Source organism: Penicillium alfredii, assembly GCF_028826965.1.
Source record: "Penicillium alfredii strain IBT 34128 chromosome Unknown utg000005l_segment0_segment0, whole genome shotgun sequence".
NCBI classification, from domain to species: domain Eukaryota; kingdom Fungi; phylum Ascomycota; class Eurotiomycetes; order Eurotiales; family Aspergillaceae; genus Penicillium; species Penicillium alfredii.
The window spans coordinates 1,187,942-1,213,748 of NW_026622702.1; the positions used below are offsets into that span (position 1 = coordinate 1,187,942).

At 52.4% G+C, this 25,807-nt stretch overlaps 8 protein-coding genes across 8 annotated transcripts; 5 read left to right on the forward strand and 3 right to left on the reverse strand.

Annotated features, from left to right (window-relative positions):
• Positions 1–820: 820 nt before the first annotated feature.
• NUU61_003875 (DSC3 family protein) lies at positions 821–1,852 on the forward strand (the record flags this gene model as incomplete). The annotated part of the gene is made up of 1 exon (XM_056654457.1): positions 821–1,852. The coding sequence occupies one exon, from the start codon at positions 821–823 to the stop codon at positions 1,850–1,852; it is 1,032 nt and encodes a 343-aa protein (XP_056512484.1).
• A 365-nt stretch (positions 1,853–2,217) lies between these two features.
• NUU61_003876 (v-SNARE protein VTI1) lies at positions 2,218–3,082 on the reverse strand (the record flags this gene model as incomplete). The annotated part of the gene is made up of 3 exons (XM_056654458.1): positions 2,218–2,305; positions 2,367–2,773; positions 2,903–3,082. 3 exons carry the CDS (start codon positions 3,080–3,082, stop codon positions 2,218–2,220), a joined length of 675 nt encoding a protein of 224 aa, XP_056512485.1.
• A 740-nt stretch (positions 3,083–3,822) lies between these two features.
• Positions 3,823–5,416, reverse strand: rvb1 (RuvB family ATP-dependent DNA helicase pontin; the record flags this gene model as incomplete). Its single annotated transcript, XM_056654459.1, has 4 exons — positions 3,823–4,287; positions 4,355–4,902; positions 4,966–5,185; positions 5,273–5,416. The coding sequence occupies 4 exons, from the start codon at positions 5,414–5,416 to the stop codon at positions 3,823–3,825; spliced, it is 1,377 nt and encodes a 458-aa protein (XP_056512486.1).
• A 272-nt stretch (positions 5,417–5,688) lies between these two features.
• On the forward strand, positions 5,689–6,339 carry NUU61_003878 (mitochondrial 54S ribosomal protein bL28m; the record flags this gene model as incomplete). Its single annotated transcript, XM_056654460.1, has 1 exon — positions 5,689–6,339. One exon carries the CDS (start codon positions 5,689–5,691, stop codon positions 6,337–6,339), a length of 651 nt encoding a protein of 216 aa, XP_056512487.1.
• A 745-nt stretch (positions 6,340–7,084) lies between these two features.
• Positions 7,085–8,190, forward strand: NUU61_003879 (putative alpha-1,6-mannosyltransferase subunit; the record flags this gene model as incomplete). The annotated part of the gene is made up of 3 exons (XM_056654461.1): positions 7,085–7,373; positions 7,447–7,880; positions 7,960–8,190. The coding sequence occupies 3 exons, from the start codon at positions 7,085–7,087 to the stop codon at positions 8,188–8,190; spliced, it is 954 nt and encodes a 317-aa protein (XP_056512488.1).
• Positions 8,191–8,623: 433 nt separating this feature from the next.
• On the reverse strand, positions 8,624–9,780 carry NUU61_003880 (trans-2-enoyl-CoA reductase (NADPH) TSC13; the record flags this gene model as incomplete). The annotated part of the gene is made up of 3 exons (XM_056654462.1): positions 8,624–9,306; positions 9,432–9,647; positions 9,741–9,780. The coding sequence occupies 3 exons, from the start codon at positions 9,778–9,780 to the stop codon at positions 8,624–8,626; spliced, it is 939 nt and encodes a 312-aa protein (XP_056512489.1).
• Positions 9,781–11,160: 1,380 nt separating this feature from the next.
• On the forward strand, positions 11,161–23,592 carry tom1 (E3 ubiquitin-protein ligase TOM1; the record flags this gene model as incomplete). The annotated part of the gene is made up of 8 exons (XM_056654463.1): positions 11,161–11,208; positions 11,271–13,404; positions 13,464–15,134; positions 15,195–19,001; positions 19,056–19,136; positions 19,192–19,801; positions 19,845–23,431; positions 23,498–23,592. The coding sequence occupies 8 exons, from the start codon at positions 11,161–11,163 to the stop codon at positions 23,590–23,592; spliced, it is 12,033 nt and encodes a 4,010-aa protein (XP_056512490.1).
• A 609-nt stretch (positions 23,593–24,201) lies between these two features.
• NUU61_003882 (ribose-phosphate diphosphokinase) lies at positions 24,202–25,426 on the forward strand (the record flags this gene model as incomplete). Its single annotated transcript, XM_056654464.1, has 4 exons — positions 24,202–24,272; positions 24,354–24,445; positions 24,540–24,912; positions 25,000–25,426. The coding sequence occupies 4 exons, from the start codon at positions 24,202–24,204 to the stop codon at positions 25,424–25,426; spliced, it is 963 nt and encodes a 320-aa protein (XP_056512491.1).
• Positions 25,427–25,807: the final 381 nt, after the last annotated feature.

The following is a 25,807-nucleotide window of genomic DNA, read 5'->3' on the forward strand; positions in this document are numbered from 1 at the left end:
TAACGGTGTTTTCAATCCTTCTTTAATGGGTCCCATGGCCACCCTTGCGGTGGAGTACATACGCTTGATATCCAGTTGATACAATTCCTCCACCTGTCTTTATACTGCCCTGTCTCCCCTTTTCAAGATCCATGTCTTGCGTCAGATTTTCATCCTCGGCGGGCGTGCTCTGTTGCTTCGATTGTCGTAGAGGCTTTCGCTGGCGGCTTCTGCCTTGATCTTGTTCTTGCTGTCCGCCAGACAGCTATGGCACTGCGCTAACCCTGTTTTATGATATCTCTCAGTTGTAGACTAGTTCAATGGACAATGATGAAACTATGAGATATCTTGCAATAGTAGGCATGCAAACATAGATAATCTATGGATGTGTTTATCCATATCCCATCATCTAGCAGATTTCTACTCCATAAACGTAAGGTTACAAGCCCCCTATCTAATATCATGTGTCTATATATGTGTTTCTATGTACAGTTACTTAATTGATTTTGAGTAGAATCAAGAGGAGGTTAGACAAGTCAGCTCATCTATAAAAAGACTTGTTTTCTGCCTAGGTTGATAAACCTGAGTAGGGTAACGCTTCATTCGATGAGTCAACTAGAGTAGATACAAACACCACGATCTCTCCCTTAAAAATCCACGCACGATGTCCCTTTCATAGCCATCCCGATCTACATTGAGGCTACGTCACATGACATGACGCCGATGGCCGGGGAATGTGGGAATCATCAGCCTCACCCAACAACTCTCCTGTGACGAATGCCAATGGACTTGTATCGATGATCCTGCAATCCTCAAACAGGCCAGCTATAAACCTCCAATCATGGCCTCACCGGCCCTCCTCTCTCCTTATGTTGGCAGCAACACCATTGACCCGCTGCTTATCACCGTCCGGTTCTCGGCCTCGATCCCGGACCTTCAGCTCGATGTCAGCGACCCGGACATCACGACCGGAGCCGGACTCAAGCAATTGATCCGGGCGCAGCTCCCAGAATCCTTATCATCGCACCGCCTACGGCTGATCTACGCCGGCCGCGGCCTGGAAGACACCTCCGCCTTAACGGTCTCTTTAAAACTCCCCCCATCACCCGCGCGCAGCCCGCGGCCTGCAGCAGCCGACCACTCCGACGACCAAAACCACAATGAGAGCGCCTTTTGCCTCTCAGAACAAGGACAAGGAAAGGGCAAGCAAGCCGTGCGGGACACGCGCCCACGGCTATACATCCACTGCTCGATCGGTGATATCGCGCTCTCGGCCGCCGACCTCGCCGCCGAAGCAAGCGCCGCGTCGACCAAGCTCCTCCAGAAACAGAAAGAAGACGAGCAAGCGCGAGACCCGCGCCATGCCTCGTCACTGTTTGCGTCGTCGCGTCGCGTGCCCGCTCATCCTGCGCAGCAACATCCCGCCCCGTCGACGACGCCCGGCCCGCGTGGCTTCGACCGGCTGCTTACCGCTGGCTTCACCGCCGCTGAGGTCACTGCTTTGCGCTCGCAGTTCCTTGCTGTGCAGTCTGTTTCGCGAACGCGTGATACCATGCCTTCTGGGGAGGAGTTGCGTGATCTCGAGGACCGCTGGATGGACGAGGGGTCGACGGCTGCGCAGGCACCCGGTGGCGGGGATGGTGGCGGTGGTGGTCTGGGTGGGTTGGGCGATGATGACGGGGGGTTTGGATCTGGCTCGCGTGGCGCCATGGATGATATGCTGTGGGGTGCTGTCATGGGCTTCTTTTGGCCTGTTGGGTGTGCTATGTGGCTGCGCAGGGAAGAGGGTGTTTGGAGCTGGCGGAAAGGTGTGGCCGTGTTCGTCGGTGTCGTAGTCAATGCGGCTTTTGGTGCCATGAGGATCATGAACTAGCGGGTTGTTTCTCTTTTTTTTTTTTTTTTTTTTTTTTTTTTTTGGTTGCACAGGTTGGCAACTCGGCGTTTCTTTTCTTTGGATCTTTTTCTGGTCATATATATTCTACGAGATACCCCCTCAATCAAGCATGCGTTTATCACCCGTTAGATTAGAGAGCGCGAGCATGGAATGAGCCCAGAGGTCCTGCAGACAATCTGGTCCCATCAACTCGTCAAATGCTATATCATACAAGGGCCCCGGAGGAAACGGCGGGGCAGCTCTCAAACAAAATCGCAGAACGATGTCTCGCACGAGCGCAGGAGAATTCAGAGATAAAAACGCAAAACACCCAGAATAAAACGCCCGCGGAAGCCTCTCCAACGCTAATGGAACTTGCTGAAAATGACGGCGAAAATCAGAATCACCAAAACAGTGATAATGGCAATGGTGATCAGCCGATTCGTAGCCATCCTGGACAAGGAGAAGAATTAGCAAGAAAGTTCTAATATGCCGAGGGGGAGGGAGTCAGTACCTACGGGCCATGCCCCTCAACGTCTTGATACTGGTATCCACATAGCCCTCGCTTTGCTGCAGATTATTGCGACTATTCTCAATAGTGTTCCGCTGTATTACCAGATCCGACAACGTGTTCCGCGCCGTGTCCTCGGTCTCCAGCGCAATCCGCTGGCTCTGCTGCAGCCGGGCCGAGCTGCGCTCTAGCCGGTCCGTCCCCGAAAGGAGCTGCTGACGCTGCTCGAGGTGCTCGTCCTGCGGTTCATCCGTGTACCGGTCGCCGAACAGCGCCTTGCGGTCATCGGACAGCGACTTGAGCTTGCGCTTCACCTCGTCGAGGTCCGTGGAGTAATTGCGAAACCGCATGTTGACTTTGGACCGCGCGGCGGAGGGGATGTTTTGTTTCTCCATGCGCATTTGGTCGAGCTGTACACATTAAAAACGGTTTGTTAGCTTATCGTCGTCTTTTTGGTCGGATCCTGATAACCGCTTGTCCCATTACTTTTTGCCACTTCCACCTCTTTTGATCACTTCGGAATAAATGGACAAACTCACCAGTTCCGTCGCTTCATCAAGCACCTGTTCCGCCAGCCGAATCGCCGATTTCCGCTGCTCGCCACTTGCCTCCGAAATCTGGTCGAGCTTCTGATTCAGATCGGCTTGCAGCAGCTTCAGCTCATTCTCGTAGCTGCCGAACAGCTCGGAGCCGACATCCGTGTCTAGAGGGTTCGCCATATTGGTTCTCGTAAATTATTATGGGTGTGTAGTGCGGGAAGTAGTAAAAGGAGCGATGTCGGTTTGCGACAGATGTGGGTGATTGATGTGCTGATTGACTCCTCTTTGAGGCCAGGCTCCACCTTTTATCTGGGGGTGGGAGAGGGTGGTCAAGTTGTGCCGAGCGCCGGTGTGGTCGGAGAATTGGGTCCCAAGGATAGCGTGGATAATCAAGTTGTAAGTTAGAGGTGAATCTTGGGGAACGGGACCTGTCGTAGTGTCAGGTTCTCGAGATCGTCGGATCCGACGAGTGGAGGCTGGGGACGATGATGTCGCTTGCACGTGATCGCCGAGGTCGGGTTGCATTGGATATTCGACATTTCTATAGCATCCATGAATATCTTTGTTACTAGTATATTAAAATTCCAGTAGATCTGTTCTTCTTAATTTACTAGTATTTCTACATCCCATCTTTATTGTTATATTCCGTTTGGTTCCTACAGGCCCGGCTACAGCATCCAAGTGCCATACAGATCATAGATAAAAAAACAGATAAGATAGGCTTCACGAGCAACGAGCTTGCGAGGGTGCTTTACAGCTGTCTCGGGTAAACAGGCCAAGTAAAATCCAAAGTGGTACATCAAATGGCATTAGCATCAAACCAGGCCTACACAGAACAATTCGCCTTTTTCAATAAACAACAAGACAGCCCCATGGTATACAAAGATATGAAGAATTTCCGGCGTTTTCCATCGTTCGCTCTATGCGAGGAACTTCTCACTGTCCTGGCTGACAATCGCTGCGCTTCGCTTCGCATCCAAGAAGAGATCCTCGCACTCGGCAATATCGGGCTCCTCAATGCCGCCGGGCCGGCCGTTGATGCGTGCAAGAATACTTGCTGGGGTCAACAGCTGCAGGGCATACCGCAAGCTGACCTTGCTGCCGTGCTCGGAGACCTTGTTCAGAGCCGGCTCGGTGATGTTCAAGCCTTCTGTCTTTGCGCGCAGCCGGATGATCGTCTTAATCTCATCGGGCGTGTAAGGGTTGGTGGGGATGATGAGGAGACGCGCGAGCAGGTCCGGCGGAATGCCATGAGCAGCGGTGATGTCGTCGGTGCCACGGATGACAGTGTTGCCACGGTTGGACGCAAGGATGACAATCGGAGAGATGCTCGATTCAAGGGCGCGGTTCAAATATGTGAAGCATTCAATGTCAAGCATGTGGACCTACCCATGAAGTCAGAACCTGGTGGCCTAGAATATGGGATATATAGGACCTGAGTCCGCCACTTACCTCATCAATGAAGAGTACACCAGGGACCAGCTCGGCAACTCCTTGGTCAATGTACCGGTTGACCACCTTGTTGATTTCCTGGCGCAGCTTGTCCGTGATCTCCGTCTTCTTGGGCTTCATCAACTGGCCCATCATGCTCATGACATCTTGTCCACCCTGCGGCCGGGCATTTGCCATGTCCAGGTCGTGCAGCGTGACATCCTGGACAATTTCCTTCTTCTTGTGAACCTCGCCCTTGGGCACCGGCACATACTCCTCCGCCTCGAGATCGAACTCGGTCGCATAGGCGTCGGACCGCCCGACACGCTTGCACGCACCGGTGTTGGCTTCGATGTAGATGACATCTCCGACCGTGACCCGCTCCTTTTGGATAGCCTCGTAGATACTGGGATCGAGGCGAAGCTTCTTGGTGCCCTTGGCAGACTTCAAGCCGATGATCAAATGGCTGATAGTGCGCCCGTAGCCACCCAGTGGGTTCTCCGTCTCCTCAGGAGTCAGCTCTGTCACCTCACCCTCATACACTTCCTTGGTTTCCCGAACTCGGAGGCCTGTCCGGCGTGTCAGTCACACACTCGTGCTTGTTGGATCCTTTCTCTGGTCGGTATACGTACCGATCGCTCGCCGGAAGTTCTCCATGAGCGCTTCGGTCTTCTTGACCTCTGCGGAGTAAATCTCACTCCCGACAATCGGGCAGAATGGGACCTTGGTTCCCAGTTCCTGTGATACCGCGAGAGCAAGTGCGGTCTTTCCGGTTCCAGGACCACCGGCGAGCAGAACAGCTCGGCCAGCCATCTTCTTCGCCTTGATCAAGTCGACAACTACACCACATGCCTAGGGGACGATAATTTGGAGTCTGTCAGCGACGCTTCCCTAAGGGCATGATCCATCTCCATGGACTCATTGGGAGCTTCCCCTCACCTCTCGGGCAGAACCTTGTCCCACAAATCCATCGCCGGTCGACTCTGAGCTGCCATCCACGCGCAATCCGAGTCCTCTGATGTGCGTATGCGCCGCCGTCCTGTTCTCGCGCGAGTTGCCCTTGACTTCACTGATCTGGACCATGGTTGGGACGAGGTGTGGCCTTGGAGAGCCACAAGATAGAGGGAGAATGGATTCAATGGGTTGAACGAGAGATCAAGAAAAACCAGATGTCAGAAATAGATCGTTCAGATAGACAAGCCAGAGAGGAGGATGGTCTTGAAATTCGCGAGCAAGGGATCTGCAGTCACTGCGGCCGCGCCAAAGGCGGTCAGCACCCCCAAATTCTTCCGTCTCGGCCACTTACGCAGGCTTCGTGCATCCTCCCTCTTGCCCACTGAGGTTTGCCCGACACAATGGCAGGCTTGCAGGCTAAAACTCCCTTCTGTCTCTCTGCGGCCTTCCGTGGCCTCTCTTTTTCCACACCCAAACGATCTTTCTCCATGACATTGGCCACCCAGAAGACCAAGCCACTTCCCGACTACATCCCGCCCTACCCCTATGGCCCCAATCGATGGTTCAAGCAGTCCAACTCGGGTCTCTACGGAGGCACCATGATTCAATTTGGCAACAAGATTTCGAAGGGACGCAACGAGGGCAAGACGCGACGCATCTGGAAGCCAAACGTCCGCCGAAAGAAGCTGTGGAGCGATGCGCTGGGTGAGTACCTGTTCATCAAGGTCTCTCATCGGGCAATGCGCACAATTCGCAAATCGGGCAGTCTCGACAATTACCTCCTGGGTGACCAACCGGGGCGCATCAAGGAACTCGGGGTTTTCGGGTGGCATCTTCGATGGCAAGTTATGCAGACACCAGTGATGCAAGAAAAGTTTCGACAGGAACGAAGACGCTTGGGTCTTCGGGAGCCGCCGTCATTTGAGGAGTGGTTGAAAGAGAGGGAGGCCGATGTCGAGGCTCAGATCGAATCACAACTCAACATCAAACCGATGACGAAACCCGGTGCTTTCAAGCAGAACACCAATGAACCACCTACGGGAACTGCATAACTCGGATTTCAGCGCCGCGACGAAAGCCGAACTTCCTGTCCGGTCGTGAAATCACACGAATGGCTCCCAGCAGCTGCATGAAAGCAGCGACTAGAAGAAGGGAAGAGAGGCTTCAATCTGGTTGGTTTGTCGTATCGAGGACAACCGGGCAGGCTCTTGTATCACCACCTGGACCAAGTCATTGGCGCTATATTTTTCTGGTCTGTCGTTTTGAGTCCTTGCGAGTGAGGAATTTGGTGATGGGCTTTTCTGAACTTGCATATTCAATCTTCTGTGTACTTATACTCCAATGCTATCTCGATGTCTACTGATCAATCTGGAGTTTGGGTCTTTTATGACCATATATTTGGGAGTCTTGATGTCTTTCCTGATGTAATGTGGCGACCAAAACAACTGTTTACAACAGAGCTACTCATCGGATAAGTATCTTGAGTTAGAGAGTAAACAAACTGTATATACCTAGACAACCATGACTTTAATTCTGCCTAATTGACTCACTTATCACCTATCGTCAATACTTCTGGATGTATAGTGCTAACTCGAGGCGGGCGACGTTGGAATGCGCGCAGACCCACCGATTTGGAGGACCATACCCTTGGAATCGCAGCTTCGACCTTCTTTCCTCCCAACTCTTTACCTGACAAAAGCTGCATTCTCGTGTCTACTCGGAATTCTTCTTTACTATGATCTGAACGGCAATCCCCGGCTCTTTTGATTAGCACTGCGCTGGGGACAATCCCTCGCCATGCAGTTCGCGTTGCCTCCGCGCAGTCCCCATCTTCTCCCTCATGCTCGCTCCTCCCGCCTCCCGATCTATCGCAGGAAGCAGCTCAAGACAGTCGCCTTATTTGGAATCGCAATTCTCTCGCTGCTATTTATCTGCTCCCGCCTCTCTTCTTCAAGCTCGACATCCGTTGCGACGCCGACTGGCACGACAGGCGTTGTGATTGTCACCCTGCTGGATCGCGAGAACTTCAGCGACAGTTACCTCAATAAAATTGTGGCGAATCGGGAGGACTATGCCAAACGTCATGGTAAGCTTGACCTTGGGCCGTTGGTGGCATGAGCCCCCTGGCGATGGACCCTGACCACGAGTGGCGAGAACAGGCTACACGAACTTCTTCGCAACGGTGTCCGACTACAAAGATGCCGTAGGCGATGCTCCCAAGAGCTGGGCCCTGGTTCCGGCTATTCGTCATGCCATCGCATCCCACCCTCGCTCGGCGTACTTCTTCCACCTCAGCTCTCATGCCTTGATCATGAACCCATCCAAACCCCTCAAATCACACCTGTTAGAAAAGAGCCGCCTCGAATCCTTGACGCTGAAGGACGTCCCCGTTGTGCCGCCAGACAGCATCATCAAGACCTTCTCGCATCTGAAAGAGAACGACATCGACCTCATTGTGACCCAGGATAAAGAGGATGTCAGTCCCGGAAGTTTTGTCCTGAAGAACGGAGAGTTTGCCCGTTTCTTCCTTGATGTCTGGTTCGATCCGCTGTTCCGCAGCTATAACTTTGCCAAGGCAGAGATTCATGGACTGGTAAGACATGCTCTCCATCCCTCGGGACAGGCAGGTTAAAGAGCCGTTGTACTGATTAATATTATGTTTTGTTGTTCAGGATCATATCATGCAATGGCATCCGACTATTTTGGCGCGGACGGCCCTAGTCCCTCAACGCACCCTGAATGCCTATAGCAAAGACTCGACAGGGGCTTCGTCGGATGGTACCTACCAGGACGGGGACTTTGTGATTCGGTTCCCTGGGTGTGATGACACTAAGGGCAGGGACTGTGTCCAGGAGCTGGAGCCATACTATAAGTTGTGGCTAAGGAAAACAAAGACCGATTAATCGCTACAATCAAAGTCAATTCAGAGCATGCAACCCCCCATCCTCCGTCAACACCCACAAGGGGACTCGCTCCGGAGAGACGGTGCTTGCTAAAATGTGGTTGGAGTTTTGGCAGATGGTTCACGATATGGCGCGGTGTTTGTCTTTCATGGTTGGCGTGTATTCGAAGAGAGATGATTAATTTCCTTGCGCTTTCTTCTATTTTCTGTGATAGAGTTCAATTGTCTCAAATTATACGATAAACCGAATGGATCAATGAGTCCATCTTGGACTTGGTTGGTTTTTCTTTTTTTCATAGACACTTAGAGTCTTTGAGGAAGAGAACACTTCTCGGTCGAGGCAATCTAGTTCATTCATTTCTCCATGCGTTGAAATGTCAATGGCGGGCGAGAACTTGCCGAACACACAAGTCAACCCCTGGCGCTTCCGCCTTTTAGCAGAGACCAGCGAGTATGACAGTCTTCTTGCTCTTGTACTTGTCCCCAAACTCCTTGCGGTAGCGGATCTCCTTCTTCCAGGCCCAGCTCCACATCTGCAAGCCGCCAACGAAGATAAAGAACAGAACACTCCAGCTCAACTGGCTGACCAGGAAGATCCCCAGCCACGCAATGATTTCAAACATATAGTTCGGGCAGGTGACTAGGCTGAACCCAAACCCAGACGGGATGCCGCGCTCGGTGGTGCCCGGCCGGCGGAGATCACGCAGGATCAGGTGCGCGTTCAAGTTGAACAGCTCACCGAAGCCGAAGAGCGCCAGGCCCGCATACACGAGACCCATGTTGGGCTGCTTGGTGGCGGCGGCTGCGTCGGGGCGGAACACCCAGTAGGCGATGTTGAAGCCGGCCAGGGCCCAGTAGTGAGCGCTGTTCTTGAAGATGTTACGGGCGGGCATCGTGGCATTGCTGAATCGGTGCACGAAGACTGTCTCGAACTCGCGCTTCAGGAAGTGCACAGTCAGAAGCAGACAGACCAGTAGCTGGGTCTCGGAGGCCTCGTGGAGGGGCTTGTCGAGGTTGAAGTACAGCAGAGACCGGAGAGGGAACAGGAACAGTGCGGGGATCACAAGTGGGCCGAGGTACTCGATGATAAAGACGGTGCGCCATGCGATTTGAGGACCTAGAAAAAAATTGTGTGTTAGCACATCTATTCATAAACTTGGAGCCACTTGAGCTGAGCTCTCTTCCCGCACCCCTGGTATCTCTCCTGCCAATGCGTCCATTATGAGGGAGTATAATACCTACCGAGGTCTTTGACATGGATCACACTCGACTCCCGGAGACCAGTGTCCTGAATAGTGGTCCGTGTCGAATTGGGGACCACGCTGCGGTCGCTCCCCTTGGTAATTCTCAACCGGTGCACCGAAGTCGCAGAGGCCTCCGCTAGAGCAGTGTGGAGCTCTTCCCCGGAGGCAGTGAGGGCAATCTCGATTTCTGCTGGGAGGTTGCGGATAGGTTTCCCTGTGTTGTTATCAGCAATTTTGTGTCTTGAAGGGGGCCAGTCGCAGCTCGCCCCGAGAAATGCTAGGTGAAACAAGAGCTATGGATACATACCCCGCGGCTCCACGGTGAGCGTAACATTGGTTGATGCCATTGCAGCTGATGCTTGACTCCAAAGATGATGTTCCTTGGGTGGCGGATGTGGATTCAGCAGTGCAGAATTTGAAAGTTGCACCGCTTTTTGGGGCTTATTGGCGATCATTCTGGGCAGCTTGTTCGGCCTCGGTTGGTCCCACGTGACTTTGATCTATGTCTCCAAGGTTGCCAGCAGGACGAGCTGATCATCTTCAATTACGGAATGTCACCCTATATTCTTGGGGGATCATTCCCACAATGAAAATCCCTCAGGATTTGTCTAGCTTTGAGAGAGTCAGTTGGGTTGGTCTAACTGGACCGTACAAAGGACGACAAGGGCAAGCCAGGGTCCAGATATGATTAATTCGAATAGATAAGTTCAAGAAATACATTTCCAGGCTATTGCTGGCTTACTATTCTACCAACTGTTGAACCTTGGAAGCGTCAGTCTAACCAGAGACGATCCAACCTCCAAGTATCCACTGGCTAGGTCCCAGATATATAGCACAACACTAGCTAAGATACAACATTTAATAAAGAATCAAATACCAGAGGCCAATACCAATATCCTTACAGGGTAGGGATATAGCATCTTGAATTTAGCTTGTTAGAGTCTTCCAGTATCTACTATATGCCATAGCCCTACTTGCCCTAAATGTTCATGAATTCCTCTCTTGAAGTTGAGCCTTTACCTTGGAGGGCTATATACTCCACATTTTGTATGCCAAACATGTCTCATTTCATCGTTTGTTAACAACTTTGCAACCTCCCATGTATTGGCAATCAAGCGTATTGTGTTGAAAGAAACACCGCCTCAGGCCCCCAAAAGTGATGCCGTGACGCCTTACCGCCTCAGCGGGGAACCACGCAGGCTCCGCCCTTGTCTACTGCCGGCAAGACAGCTCCAGTTCACGAATCTTCCAGGTCGCTTTTTTCTTCGATCTCTCATCCCCCTCTTTCCTCCATCCGCCCATCCGCTTCCTTCCCAAACCTTTTCTCCTTTTTTCTCCCCTTCCCCTCCATCGTCAACACTTTAGGGCCAACGACCTGCACCGTTTTCCCTGACACTTTGACGGCTGACCGCTGATACCTCACGATCCTTCATCTTTCGAACTTTAGCTGTCTGGAAGCCTTCGAGTTTCTATTCCTTGGATGATAGATTCAATCTAGCATCCCATTGACTCAAATAATCGTCACCACATAGTCTTCATCACTCATCTCCCACGTGGTGTTGATTCGGTTTTTGTTGAGGCCGGAGAGTACCAAAAACGTCATAAGGCATCTTCGCGCTTTCTCCGCGATCCGGTCTTCACGACCTCCCCAACCCACCCTCCCCTAGGAGACCCCATCCTGGAATTTCTCAACCTCCTCATGGTTGACTGCTTGTCTGATCGCCATCATGGGGAGAATTAAGAAGGTGGCTAGCCAAAAGCACGAGGCAACGATCGTAAGTTATCTGCCCTACGGGCTCGTGTGCAGCCCAACTAAAATTTTTCTCTCTTGCTACAGTCGCCTTTTCTGGCAGATTTCATTGCGCGCGCGACCAGTCTTCCCGTTCCAGAGCTTCCTTCACTTCTCAGCACATTCCCCAAGCTATGGCCCTTCCCTCGAGGTGACCTCTATCACTGGATTAATGTCCTGGACCGGTTTGATGAGATTCTGGCCTCCGTTATCGAGAAATACTACCTGAACATTGGCCCACAGACAAATTCATTTACCAGGAGTGCTCTTGAGAATGCATACACCGAAGATGAATCGAAAAGGCCTGCAGAGGGTGTCGATGCCAAGCTGAACTCTTTGGGGTATGGCCCTGACGGAGATAGAGAGCTTGTGGAAGCCATCCTTGATTTCTCGCGTCTTCTGCTAGAGAAATGTGGCAACCGCAGTCTATACAACAGCAGTGAACGCTTGGGTGACCTCTTGAATACCACATCGCTGTCTCTTCTCCAATCCACTCTGCGCCTGGCCCTTTGCCTGGCCCAAAGGTACCACTCCCGCCAACGGGGCTCTCACCAACAGGCGATGCTGGCAACTCACTACAACATCGATCTGGAAAAATTGCAAAAGATCGCCGCACCTTTCCCCCGCCCGTTCGTTGCTACCAAAGCACCTCTTCCGGCGTCCCCGGCCGTCTCTGCCAAAGGGAAAGAGAAAGCAGCCCAGACTAAGCTCAATGCAAATGAGCTGGCTTCTCTTGTGCGCGACAATGATGGCTGGGATGAATGGGGCAATGTCCGTGTGCTCTACTATCCCTCTGGCTCATCCGACCAGACGAGGACGACCTCAGAGTTCGGCCAGACGGAGCATGGCTCTAACGCCCCGTCCACGCCTACTCCACTGCGGCGGAGCGCAACTCACCCTACTCCTCGACTTAGTCGTGGATCGAATACAGATGATTCTCCCGCTGGAAACAACACGAGTGGGAAGGCGGATGAGGCATCTCGAAGCGGGAAAATCTTGGATCTTCCCTACTCGAAAGTGTCCTTTGCTCAAGCGGAAAATCTTCTTGCGACTAATCTGCCCCATCTGCCTCTGGAATCGAAGTACGAACTTCTGCACAAAGTTCGCGTCGCCCAAGGCCTGGCGACGTCGCGTGCTACACGGGAACAGATCCTTGCAATCAGAATTCTTGCAGTGACCAACTTGGCCTATGTCCACCCGGAGAGTGCATTCCAACAGAAGGTTCTTCAGTACGACATGGAGCAGCCGAAGCGTCTCCAGCTCACCTATCAACTGGCTGAAATTGTTCATCTCGGCGCGAGTGGTGACCTTGAAGTCTCAAGAACAGTACAGACTTTTGCAATCCAAGCACTTGATGCGCTGGCAAAACACAAGTCCCGTGCTGTGGATGTTTGCGCCGCTCTGAGTGTCAATGTCAACCATGGTGTGCTCATGTTCCTCACTCGTAAAGTGGTCAACGAGCTAGGTGCAGAAAACGACAGCGCAGACAATCTCTACTATGATGAGTGGCGTGATGCCCTGCTTGCGCTCTTGCGAACTCTTCCAAGCTCGAGTTCACGTACGCCAGAGACACTGGTTGCTGCAGGCCTGATCCCCATGTTTGTGGATATCCTTAACCTCCGAACCGACAAGGCTCGCCGAGTGTACTCGCGAATCATGGAGTTCCTCGACACTTTCGTACACGCGGTTCGAGATGCACTCGGGACCTTGACAGCAGCGAGGGGATTTGATGCCATGTCTGATCTGATTGACTACGAGACGAAGACTGCCTTTGAGAAAGTTTCCCAAGGATCAGGATTCCCTTCTCAGTACAAGAACCCATCAATTGATTACCAGATACCCTACTTCCAACAGCAGACACTGCGCTGGATGTTCCGTTTCGTCAATCATATCATGCAACATAACGGCGGCGGGTTCGACCGTGTGCTGCGAAACCTGATTGACTCGCCTCAGCTGCTGACTTCTTTGCGACTGGTTTTTGAAAACGCGCGAGTGTTCGGCTCGCATGTTTGGAGCAACGCTGTCAACATTCTCAGTAGCTTCATTCACAATGAGCCGACTAGCTACGCTGTCATTGCCGAAGCTGGTCTCAGCAGAAGTCTCCTTGCTGCTGTGATGGGCCGCGAACTCAAAGCACCAGAGAAGCCGCCTGCGGTGGAGCCGGAGGGCCCCGAGACTGAAGGTGAACCTTCTTCCCAACCTCCCCCGCCGAGCCTACTTCATCCATCGAGAGGAAGAAAGAGGGCCGTGAGTACGTCCTCGTGAGACCGCAAAACACGCCTCTTGCACCTGGTATCATTCCCGCAGCCGACGCTCTCGCGTGTATCCCTTCTGCGTTTGGGGCCATTTGCCTCAATTCCTCTGGCTTGGACCTTTTCCAGTCTTCCGATGCGCTCGAAAGTTTCTTTGAAATTTTTGAAAACCCAGAGCATGTCAAGTGCTTGAAAGATGACCCTAACTTGATTCGCTCCCTGGGTACGACATTTGACGAACTTGTTCGGCACCATCCGGCATTGAAGACATCCATAATGTCTGCTGTCATTGTCATGGCTGCTCGAGTCAGCATGCTCGGGAAAATCAAGGCATGGGAACTGGGATTGGGTACAAAGATGTGGACCGAAGATTCTCAGGGCAAGCTCAATCTCTCTGGCGATGTCTTCTCTCTGTTCCGGGAAATCGGAGCGGCCGCTGAAGTATCAGTCACGGATCCCGCATCCATTGGCGTTCCCCAGTTGAATTCCGATGCTCTCCCGAATGGCGGGAAGCTTGTTATTGGTGACTTAAACCGGGTCCTTCCCTCACAAAATGGCATTCTTGAACCCCAAGACCAGGATGAGCATGGACTCACGGCTACGGATTACCTCTTCCCAGCTATACGCTTTCTGGGTGCTTTCTTTGAGAACCAGCCAAATTGCACATCTTTTATCCACTCCGGGGGAACGGAGTTTGTTTTGGATTTCGCGACTCTTCAGAGCCTGTCGTTTGATTTCCACAACACAGACGCCAACCAGGAGCTTACTGTCCTTGTGCATATGCTTGCAGAAACTAAGCCTCACCTGGTGGTGCCATCTCTAGTGCACCGGGCCCAGTCAGCAGTCAACAACCTCTCGACTTTTTGGTCTGCACCCAACGACTCGGGATTCTTTACACCATTAGTGAGGCCGGCAGATTCCAAAGAACCGGCGCCGAAGCCAACGCCTGCCTCTGATCATGGGACATTTTTTGCGAAGCACTTGAACGCTATTCTCCTCCTTACAGACCTCCTTCGTGAAGTCTACGCCATGCCTTTGTACCAAACCCGGGCTTCCCAGCAACTTCCTCTTTTCCCACATGTCAATCTCACCGACCTATACTGTACCCTTGTTTCGTCGTTGGGAAACCTTCTTGCTGCATGCGTATGGGAGGAAATTATGCTCGAGAAGAACATACCAGAGAAATGGATGCAAGCCACCAAAGCATCCACTGGGAAACCTGGTCCCGAACGGCCCAATGAGGTGGCCGGTTTTGGAATCCTTCCTCCACAGCCTTCAGAAGATTCCACCGCGTCTCAACAGGGAGGCACTGGTGCGCCTGATACTCAGCCTCAAGCAACTCAAGATTCCGGAAACGACGATACGAAACTGACCGAACGAAGTGCTGCTTTCAAGAATGCCCAGACGATTCGTTATCTCTTGAGCGCTCTGCCATCTTCAATCACTGGTTTCTTCCATAACCTCGGCCTCGGGCTCATCGGCAAGAGACGAATGGACCCTCCAAAGCAGAAGCAAAGTGCTGGCATGGTGGCTGATGCTATCGCTGAGACTGTTCTCCGCCAATTGCAGTTCAGCCCGCCCAATTCAAGCGATAGTCCCAAGCACCGATTCGCCTATCTCATCGTCATACTTTCATCGTTTTCTCATCTCCTCTACGAAGGTTAGTCCTGGTGGATATTCACAGTTTTGATCGAGATGCATGTGCTAACCATTGATATAGTTGCCACTGATCGTCCTCACCCGAATTATTTGACTCTGGTTCTCATCGCATTCAAGAGGAACAACGGACTGAAAGTCTTGAAAGATATCTGTGACGTCTTCATGCACGAAGTCAAGGATCTTACACCTGCTGCAACCGCTCCCGATGCCGACAAGGAACTTACCGCTCGGCTTGCGTCAGCTTATGGCGGAGTCAAGATCATCCTCGCCTTGTTCTCGGAACTTGCTTCAGGCAAGAGCATCGTTGAATCCGGTCAAACACAGGCCCTGACTAGTCACCATGAACGAGACCGAGACCGCCCTGATTACTTTCAGCCGGGCCAGTTTTTGGTGGATCTTCGCATGGAAATCCTGCCCATGGCTCTGGACATGTGGAATTCAGATTTCGTTACTCAGTCGTCGAGCCCGGTCGTCAAGTGCCTAGTTGATATCTTACGATCATCGCTGGATGGCGAGTATGAGACCGGAGCTGCTCATAAATCGGATACCGCGCCTGCCTTGACAGAAATGCCGAAGAACACCTTCGTGGTAAACAAGGACCGGGAGGCTTCTTTGGTTGAAAAGGGGTTCAAAGACACAGATCTGAACAAGGAGGCTCTTTATCGCTGCAACAACCTTTTGAGTGCTGCAGAGGAGTACTGCAAAGCACAGAAGTGGTTACGAGCCCCACCCAGGCTCCCTCCTGCCCCTGATGATATCCAGACTGGATCCACTGAAAGTGCTTCTGGTGGAGAGGCGCCTGAAGACACTCTAGGGGATGCACCTCCGTTCAACAACGGGGGTTTCTTGGAACGCTCTGCCCTTGCCATGCTTCTAGCACAAGCAACCGGACGTCCCGTGGACGATGCGATGCGCCAAGAGCAGGGACATGGGAGAGAGATGGATCCCGACATTCCTGATCCCTTTGCCAGAGCCCTTGATCATGTCCTCCATGACAATGAAGATACTGAAAACGATGGCCAAGGCGAATCGTCGAACCAGGATCGCCCCCAGAACCGTAACCCCCAGGAAGGCTCGTCCGAACCGACCAACTCCGAGCCAGTCAGACGCCATCAGATGGTGACCGTCGAAGACTTGGATGCCGAAAGGGAGAAGGTCAGATCGAATCTGATTGAGCGGTGCCTGGATGTCCTGAATGTCCACCATGACGTCTCTTTCGAGCTCGCTGACTTCATCTCGTCCGCCATCAAGAAGCATCGTGAGCCTGAGAGCTTCCGGCGAGACATTGGGGAGACCTTGGTCCAATCACTTGTTTCTTTACAGATGGAGAATTTCCAAACTGCCGGCAAAAAGATTGCTGCTTATGCGCACATCCTTGCTCTGGTCCTCCAAGATCGTGACATGTACAATGCCACCCTCGAGGAGCTCAAGGATTGCTTTTCAACTTTCCTTGGGTTTATCAAGCTCCCCACACCTGAGAAGTCTGCCAATGAATTCTTCCCCTGGGTTGGGCATGTGCTGCTCATCCTTGAGAAACTGCTGTCTGATGATACCCAGCCACCCCAAATCAGCTGGACACCACCAAGCCTTGATGATCCGAATTCTGGTGGAGAGGACCCAGCACGTCTTGAAGAGCCTCTTGTCTCTCTTGATGAAAAGACCCAGCTTTTCGAGGCCCTTCTCGAAATTCTACCTCGTGTAGGCAAGGATGACGCTCTGGCACTGTCTATGTGCCGTGTTCTTGTCATTCTCACTCGTCAACGCAGCATTGCGGCGCGTTTCGGTGAAAAAAGAAATCTGCAACGCCTCTTCGTCATGGTTAAGCAGCTAGCGAGTGCCACGAACGACAAACTCCAGAGTGCCTTCATGCTGATCCTCCGGCACATTGTTGAGGATGAAGCTACTGTTCGGCAAATCATGAGAAGTGAGATCGTCGCCAACTTCGAATCCAAGTCTTCTCGCCAGATCGACACCACTGGCTACGTGCGACAGATGTACCACCTTGTGCTTCGAGCTCCTGAAATTTTTGTGGAAGTAACCAACGAGAAGCTGAGATTGCTGCGATACGACACCCACCAGCGACCGCAGGTCCTTGGTTTGAGGGCTGACAAAGATCGCTCCTCGCGCCACCGTCAATCTAAGAATGAACAGGAGGCCAACAAAAATGAATCTTCGACCGATGAGGCGCCAGCGCCAGCACCAGAGGACAAGGACAAGGCTCAGGGCAAGGGCGCTGAACTTAAGGCGCCCGTGGTAGAGAATCCGGATGGGGTCATCCACTATTTGCTCTCTGAACTTTTGTCCTACAAGGATGTCGATGACAAGGAATCTCTAGCTGAAACGGCGGACCAGCCTACTTCCAGTCAAACCGAGTCTCAAGCGGATGTTGAGATGTCCACCGATGAACCCACGCCTCCAGTATCCAGCGGAGTTGGTTCCCAAGTCCGTGGATCCAAAAAAGGAGAGAAGCCTCCATTCAAAGCAGAGGACCATGTGATCTACATCTACCGGTGCTTCCTCCTCCAGTGTTTGACAGAGCTCCTTTCTTCGTACAACCGAACAAAGATCGAGTTTATCAACTTCTCGCGAAAGGCTGATCCTCTTGCCACAACACCTTCAAAGCCACGGTCTGGTATTCTAAACTACTTGCTCAACGTGCTTGTTCCTGTTGGCACTATGGAGCATGATGAATCTCTGGCGTTCAAGAAGCGCAGCATCACGTCGACGTGGACAATGCAGGTTCTTGTGGCTCTTTGCACCAAGACCGGCGAGTTCGGTGGTCTTGGCAGACGCCGTGGTGAGCAAAAGCGCAATGAAGAGGATGAGCCGGAGCTTGCGTTTGTCCGCAGATTTGTGCTGGAGCATGCCCTACGGTCATACAAGGATGCACAAGCGTCAAATGAATCACTGGATGCCAAGTATTCGAAGCTCATGTCTCTTGCCGACCTCTTCGACAAGATGCTCAGCGGTTACTCTTACTCCAATGATGCAGGCTTCCCTTCTTCCACGAGGCAACTTGCGAAGACCATGTTTGAAAAGCACTTCATTCCGGCCCTCACTGCTTCAGTTGCCGATGTTGACCTGAACTTCCCGTCATCCAAGCGTGTCATCAAATACATTCTTCGCCCACTGAACAAACTCACACAAACAGCTGTGATCCTCAGCGAGAACTCCGATATTTCTACTCTGGGCGAAACAGACCAAGATGAAATTTCGTCAGCAACATCTGTCTCTGACATGGAGGATGAGCGTGAAGAGACACCAGACCTTTTCCGTCATTCCACTCTGGGAATGCTGGAACCTCGTCATGAGGAAGAAACCAGCACCGAAGAATCGGGAGAAGAAGACGATGAAATGTATGATGACGAATACGACGATGAGATGGACTACGATGAAGAGGTCCCTGAAGATGACGGCGAAGTCGTGAGTGATGAAGAGGTCGAAGGCATGGGCCCGATCGAAGGTCTTCCAGGTGATTCTGTTGAAGTTATCGTCGAGGACGAGGACGATGGAGAGGATGATGACGAAGACGACGACAACGATCATTCCGACATGGAAGACGATGACATATATGCCGGAGAAATCACCGGGGATCGAGACAACGAAAGCCTTGAAGAAGGGCATGACGATGAATGGGAAAGTGAAGAAATGACCGAGGACGATGAAGAGGCTGAAATGATGAACCAGTTCGAGGATGAATTGGCCGACATCAGACAATCCAATCAGCAGCATGACGGTCACCATCATCGCATCGATGACTTGTTCCGTGCTCTCAACGAGGCTGCTGGTGATGCCGGTGACATGCACGGCGATAGCCTGGGAGGCGATATCCATGACGAAATCCTTGATGAATTGAACGAAGAAGGGGGTAAGTTTTACCATATTTACCTGAAAGCCTTGTTCACCAACTAAACCAACTTAGACGATGAAGACGAGATCGATGAGCTCGAAGAGGAAATCGATGATTTCGATGATGACCAGGGCTCCTATGATGAGATGGAAGGTGAAATGGATCTTTCCTGTTCTTCCTGGGAGTGAGTGCTAATTAGTATTTCTAGACGAGGACCTTCTCGAGCCTTGGGGATGGGATGGCGATGAAGCTCCGCCGCCTCGGGGACACCACCATCACCGTATCCGTGGCGGTCCACCAGCTTGGGCCGCCGTCACTGAAATCATGCCTGGTCGTCACGGTGGTCTGGTTCCAATTCAACCTTACCCCCGTGTTCACAGAACTCAGATTCCCTCGCGAGGCAATGACGATGGAACCAACCCCCTGTTAATGCGCAATGATCGTGTTCCTGATATTCCTGACCCTCTCCGTGCACCTGGTGCCGAACCCGTGTCGGAATGGGGCAACGCCATGGAACCGACGACCGGTGGTCGAGTCATTGCAATGGACAGCCCAGTTAGCTTCATGAACGCCATCATGCAAGCTATTGGTGGACAGAATGCCCCAGGCTTTGGAGTAGTCACTCGCCCTGACGGTATCCACGTTCATGTTGACAGGAGAGCTATCCTCCCCAACCGCATCCAGGATATGTTCGGAACGCCTCGGAACCAGGGACCGCCTCCTCGCAGTCGAGATGACCCTCAAAATGCTGTGAAATTTTCCCTGTCTACGACCAGAAACCGCTGGCAAGAGGAAGCTCGCATCCTGTTCAGCAGTACGTATGTGGAGAAAACCCAACGTGTGGTCAACTCTCTCTTGAAGGTCCTGGTTCCCCCCTGCCATTGAAGACGAGAAGCAGCGCCAGAAGCAGATGGAGGAGGAACGCAAGCGTATCCAGGAAGAGCGGGCCGAAAAAGAGCGCCAGGACCGTATTGCCAGAGAGGAGGAAGAGCGCGAGCGCAAGCAGAAGGAGGAAAAGGAGATTGCCAGGCGTCAAGCCGAGAGAGAGCAGCAGGAAGCTGAGCGGCAAGCTGCCGGGACTGTCGACGAGCCCATGGAAGATATCCAACAGACTGACGCCGCAGCTGAAGCGGCTGGTCCATCTGCTCAGCCCGAACCTGCTGAGCCGGTCCCCCGTGTTCACACAACCATCAGAGGTCGCCAACTCGACATTACAGGATTGGAGATAGATCCTGAGTATCTGGAGGCCCTGCCTGAAGAACTGCGGGAAGAAGTGATCATGCAGCAGCTCGCCGAACAGCGATCTCAGGCCGCTGCCGCCGGTGAGGAGCCTACGGAGATCAACCAAGAATTCCTGGAGGCATTGCCTACAGAGATCCGTGAAGAACTTTTGCAGCAGGAGGCAGCCGATCGGCGCCGGCGAGAGCGCGAAAGTGCTCGCCGACAGGCTACGGCAGGTGGTGCTCCTGCTCATGCTGAAGACATGGATGCCGCTAGCTTCCTGGCGACCTTGGATCCTTCTCTGCGACAGGCTGTCTTGGCTGATCAACCGGAGGAAGTTCTTGCAACCTTGGGCCCCGAGTACCTATCGGAGGCACGCGCTCTGGGTGGCCGACGCATGGCACAGTTTGGAGATATTGGTGGATTGGATCACCGGCAGAGACATGAGCCGGTCGAAGACCAGGAGCCAAAGAAACAGCAAAGACGCCAAATTGTTCAAATGCTCGACAAAGCCGGTGTTGCAACGCTCCTTCGTTTGATGTTCATGCCACTCCAGGGCAACGCACGTCACCAGTTGAATGACATCCTACACAATGTTTGCGAAAACCGCCAGAACCGGGGCGAGGTTATCAGCCTTCTCCTGTCTGTCTTACAGGATGGTAGCGTGGATGCCTCTGCCATTGAACGCAGCTTCTCGCATCTCTCGCTTCGTGCGAAGGTTCCCGGGGCACAGAAAACCCCGCAGTCTGTCAAGCGGAATGTCTTTCTTCACACGTCCTCGAACGTTAGCAGCGAAGTAACCCCGATGATGGTGGTGCAACAGTGTCTGGGCACCCTCTCCTTCCTGTCCCAGTTCAACCCCCACATTGCTTGGTACTTCTTGACGGAGCATGATTCGGCATCCGCTCTCAAACTGAAGGCACTCCGCAAGGGCAAAAGCAAAGAAAACCGCGCCAACAAGTTTGCTCTCAACGCCCTGCTGTCTCTCCTTGACCGAAAGTTGATCATGGAAAGCCCTAACTGCATGGAGCAGCTGTCTAGTCTCCTCAGCAGCATCACTCAACCGCTCACCGTTCTTCTTCGCCGCGAGAAGGAGAAACAAGAGGAAGAGAAAGGCAAAAAGGCCGAGGAAGCGCAAGAGGAGCAGCAGCCTGGGGACCAGTCTATTCAAACCATCGAATCCGGTACCGACACAGCCATGACGGACGCTCCATTGCCCACTGTGGAGAACACTGAGACCCAAGATCCAGAAGGCGCCGCAGAAGGCGAAGAGACCACCTCTGCCGAACCCAAGAAACCCGGAGATGCCAAGCAGCCTGTCGAGGACGAGAAACGCAAGAGAAGGGCTATTGAGCCTCCCGTCGTTCCCGATCACAGCTTCCGTTTGGTGGTTCACATTCTGGCTGCTCGCGAGTGCAACGGAAAGACATTCCGAGATACTCTTTCTACGATCAACAACCTTTCTGCAATTCCTGGTGCCCGAGATATCATCGGCAACGAGTTGGTTGGCCAAGCACAGCGCCTTAGCGACACGATTCTGGCGGACTTGGAGGAGCTTCTTCCTCATATCCACCATGCTAAGACCGGCACCGACATGCAGGGCTTAGCTCTGGCCAAGTTCTCGCCGGCCAGCTCTGACCAAGCAAAGCTGCTGCGTGTTCTGACGGCGCTTGATTATCTGTTCGACCCCACTCGAGTGGACAAGTCCAAGGGCAGTGAGCCCGAATCCGCGCCCAAGGAGGACGTGCTCAAGAAGCTGTATGAGAGCGCCACCTTTGGGCCTCTGTGGACCAAGTTGAGCGACTGCTTGACCGTCATTCGGCAAAAGGAGAACATGTTGAATGTGGCCACCATTCTCCTGCCTTTGATCGAGGCTTTGATGGTTGTCTGCAAGAACACCACGCTCAAGGACCAGCCACTGTCTCGAAGCAGCCGGGAGCTGTCGGCAAGCAGCAACCCGCCTGAGTCTGGTCTCAGCATGGAGAATCTCTTCTTTAAGTTCACCGAGGAGCATCGTAAGATTCTCAATGAACTTGTCCGTCAAAACCCCAGATTAATGAGCGGCACATTCTCCCTGTTGGTCAAGAACCCAAAGGTCCTGGAATTCGACAACAAGCGCAACTACTTCACTCGCCGTGTACACTCCCGTGGTGCCGAGCCCCGCCAGCCCCATCCTCCCCTTCAGCTTTCTGTGCGGAGAGACCAGGTCTTCCTCGACTCCTTCAAGTCCCTGTATTTCAAGAGTGCGGATGAGCTGAAATATGGCAAACTCAATGTGCGGTTCCACGGAGAGGAAGGTGTCGATGCCGGCGGTGTGACCAGAGAATGGTTCCAAGTTCTTGCGCGTGGCATGTTCAACCCTAACTACGCTTTGTTCATCCCCGTCGCAGCCGACCGGACAACTTTCCACCCCAACCGTCTTAGCGGCGTCAACTCGGAGCATTTGATGTTCTTCAAATTTATTGGGCGAATCATCGGCAAGGCCTTGTACGAAGGCCGGGTCCTGGACTGCCACTTCAGTCGCGCAGTCTACAAATGTATTCTCGGTCGGGCTGTGTCTATCAAGGACATGGAAACGCTTGACCTTGACTACTACAAATCTCTGCTGTGGATGCTGGAAAACGACATCACCGACATCATCACCGAGGCTTTCGCCATTGAGACGGATGATTTCGGCGAGAAGCAGGTGATCGACCTGATTCCTGATGGTTATAACATCCCGGTCACCCAGGAGAACAAGGAGGAGTATGTCCAGCGTGTAGTCGAGTACCGTCTAGTCGAGTCGGTCCGAGAACAGCTGGATAATTTCCTGAAAGGTACGAATCGCATTCCGTCCCCCAATCCTCAGTCTGTCGATCAGAAACTAACCCAAGATTCATCAGGATTCCACGAGATTATTCCCCCAGACCTGATCTCCATTTTCAACGAGCAGGAACTGGAACTCTTAATTTCCGGTCTGCCTGAGATCGATGTGGACGAGTGGAAGAACAACACCGAGTACCACAACTACTCGGCCTCCTCGTCGCAAATCCAGTGGTTCTGGCGGGCTGTCCGCTCGTTCGACAAGGAAGAGCGAGCCAAGCTCCTGCAATTTGTGACCGGCACCAGCAAGGTCCCTCTAAATGGTTTCAAGGAGCTCGAGGGTATGAACGGCGTGAGCCGGTTCAATATCCATCGTGACTATGGCAACAAGGATCGCCTTCCCAGCTCTCACACATGTTTTAACCGTAAGTAACCTCTGTCCTTTTACGGCATGGCTGTCCGGATAACCGAAGGCTAACCTTTATCCACAGAGCTTGATCTTCCTGAGTATGAAAATTACGAGACCTTACGCCAGCGCCTGTATACTGCAGTGACGGCTGGCAGTGAGTACTTCGGGTTTGCATAGACTGGGTAATGGTGGCAACGGTTTTCTCGTTCCAGCCAAGCATTCGATGGCGTTTCGCAATTCTTACGGGAAGTTTTACTTTATGAGAGTGGAAGTGGAGGGATAGCCCAGAAGGGGTGGTGAAGCAGGGAGAGAAAAATAAAAGGGGTATGAGAGGGTGTCAACTTACCCTGGCCTTGAAGCAAATTGGTTGAAGTGCAGGTCAACTTGATGAGTTTCTGGCCGTGGGTGAAATTTGTGTACTTAGATTGCTGCATGCGCACTGAAATATCCATTAATGTTCGATTTCAGTTTTGCATTGCCTTCCCAAGTGGAATGGTTCAAATTATCTACCTAGGTTTACTATGTCAGCCCTAGGTGTGTCTCCATCCATGGCCTCAAGATAGTAAGGTTCCAAGGTTATGTATATTTTCCTAATTAAGAAGGCGTTCGTGATGACATAATCCCAGGCGGTGAGGGTCACGGGATCATTTGCGGCCGAAAAAAAAGCCATGCGGGGCCAACGGTGGGCGATTTTTTTGCTCCGCAAGTCTCCAAGACATGTCCCTTTGCCTCTGATCACTCTGCTCTGACCTTCAGTCCTCTCCCTTGAGGCATATCTTCCACATCATGGCATCCAACTCGGTAAAACTGTTGACGGGAAACAGCCACCCGGAGCTTGCGCAGCTCGTGGCTGATCGGTATGTGTCATCTGCAAACATCACGGGCCGACAAGTGCCTGTTGCTTGATGGCTGGTGCAATGGAGCTGATCATGAATCAGACTCGGTATCGAGTTGACCAAGATCATGGTACTGCAATATTCCAACCAAGAAACCAGTGTCACAATCGGTGAAAGTGTGCGAGACGAAGATGGTATCGTCCGACCCTTTACTTGGTGGCCTTTATTTGCGTGGCCGTTAAAGACAAGAGGTGCACTCGCTAATGCCTTTTTCGCTCCATCTGTCAGTCTTCATTCTGCAATCTACAAGACCCAACGATATCAACGACGGCCTCATGGAGTTGCTCATTATGATCAACGCCTGCAAAACAGCCTCCGCCCGGCGCATCACCGCCGTCATCCCGAACTTCCCTTACGCTCGCCAGGATAAGAAGGATAAGAGCCGTGCACCGATTACGGCGAAGCTTATGGCGAACATGCTCCAGACTGCCGGCTGCAACCATGTCATCACCATGGACCTGCACGCCAGCCAGATTCAAGGCTTTTTTAATGTCCCCGTCGACAACTTGTACGCCGAGCCCAGCATGCTGAAGTGGATCCGCGAAAACCTCGACGTGAAAAACTGTGTCATTGTCAGTCCGGATGCCGGTGGTGCCAAGCGGTAAGTGTAATATGTTCAGACCTCGAGTGCGAGATGTCTGGGGTATACAAATTCAACTAACGCGGTATGATTTTTTTTCGTCAATAGTGCCACCGCTATCGCTGATCGTCTGGACCTGCAATTCGCCCTGATCCACAAGGAGCGTGCGCGCCCGAACGAGGTCTCCCGCATGGTCCTCGTCGGCAACGTCAAGGATAAGATCGCCATCATCGTCGACGACATGGCTGACACCTGCGGCACGCTGGTCAAGGCTGCTGACACTGTCATGCAACACGGTGCCAAGGAGGTCAACGCCATCGTCGTGCACGGCATTTTGTCCGGTAAGGCTATTGAAAACCTGAATGGCAGCCGCTTGAGCCGCCTGGTGGTCACCAACACCGTCCCGCACGCCGAGAAGAAAGAGGTCTGCGACAAGATCGAGACCATCGACATTAGCCCCACTCTGGCGGAGGCTTGCCGCCGAACGCATAACGGCGAATCGGTCAGCTTCTTGTTTTCTCACGCCGTGGCATAGGTCCCCGCATCATACCTGCTGGTTTCTGGGGAATATGTCATTTATGCGTTTTTCTTCTTTAAGGTGTGAGAGGGCGGTAACCAAAAATACGATTCTGATGACCTTTGTTCTATTGTTCTTTTTCCTTTCTCTCCTGCCGAGATATGCGAGTCTGCCGGGGTTGTGCTTCTTTTCCTTTCCATTGTCTTGTTTCGAGGATCAACTGCTCTACCGGTCTCGCAAGCCGAGCAGGGCTCTTTCTTCACGGGGTTCAATTGCATATTCTCTTTTTGCATGTTCACAGTGTTCTCGTTTTTCTCTTGTCGCTTAGCTCATGATCAAAATCTCGGCTGGCCATTGACTGGGATGTCCTTTTGATCTTGTATTTCTAGTCTTGTTACC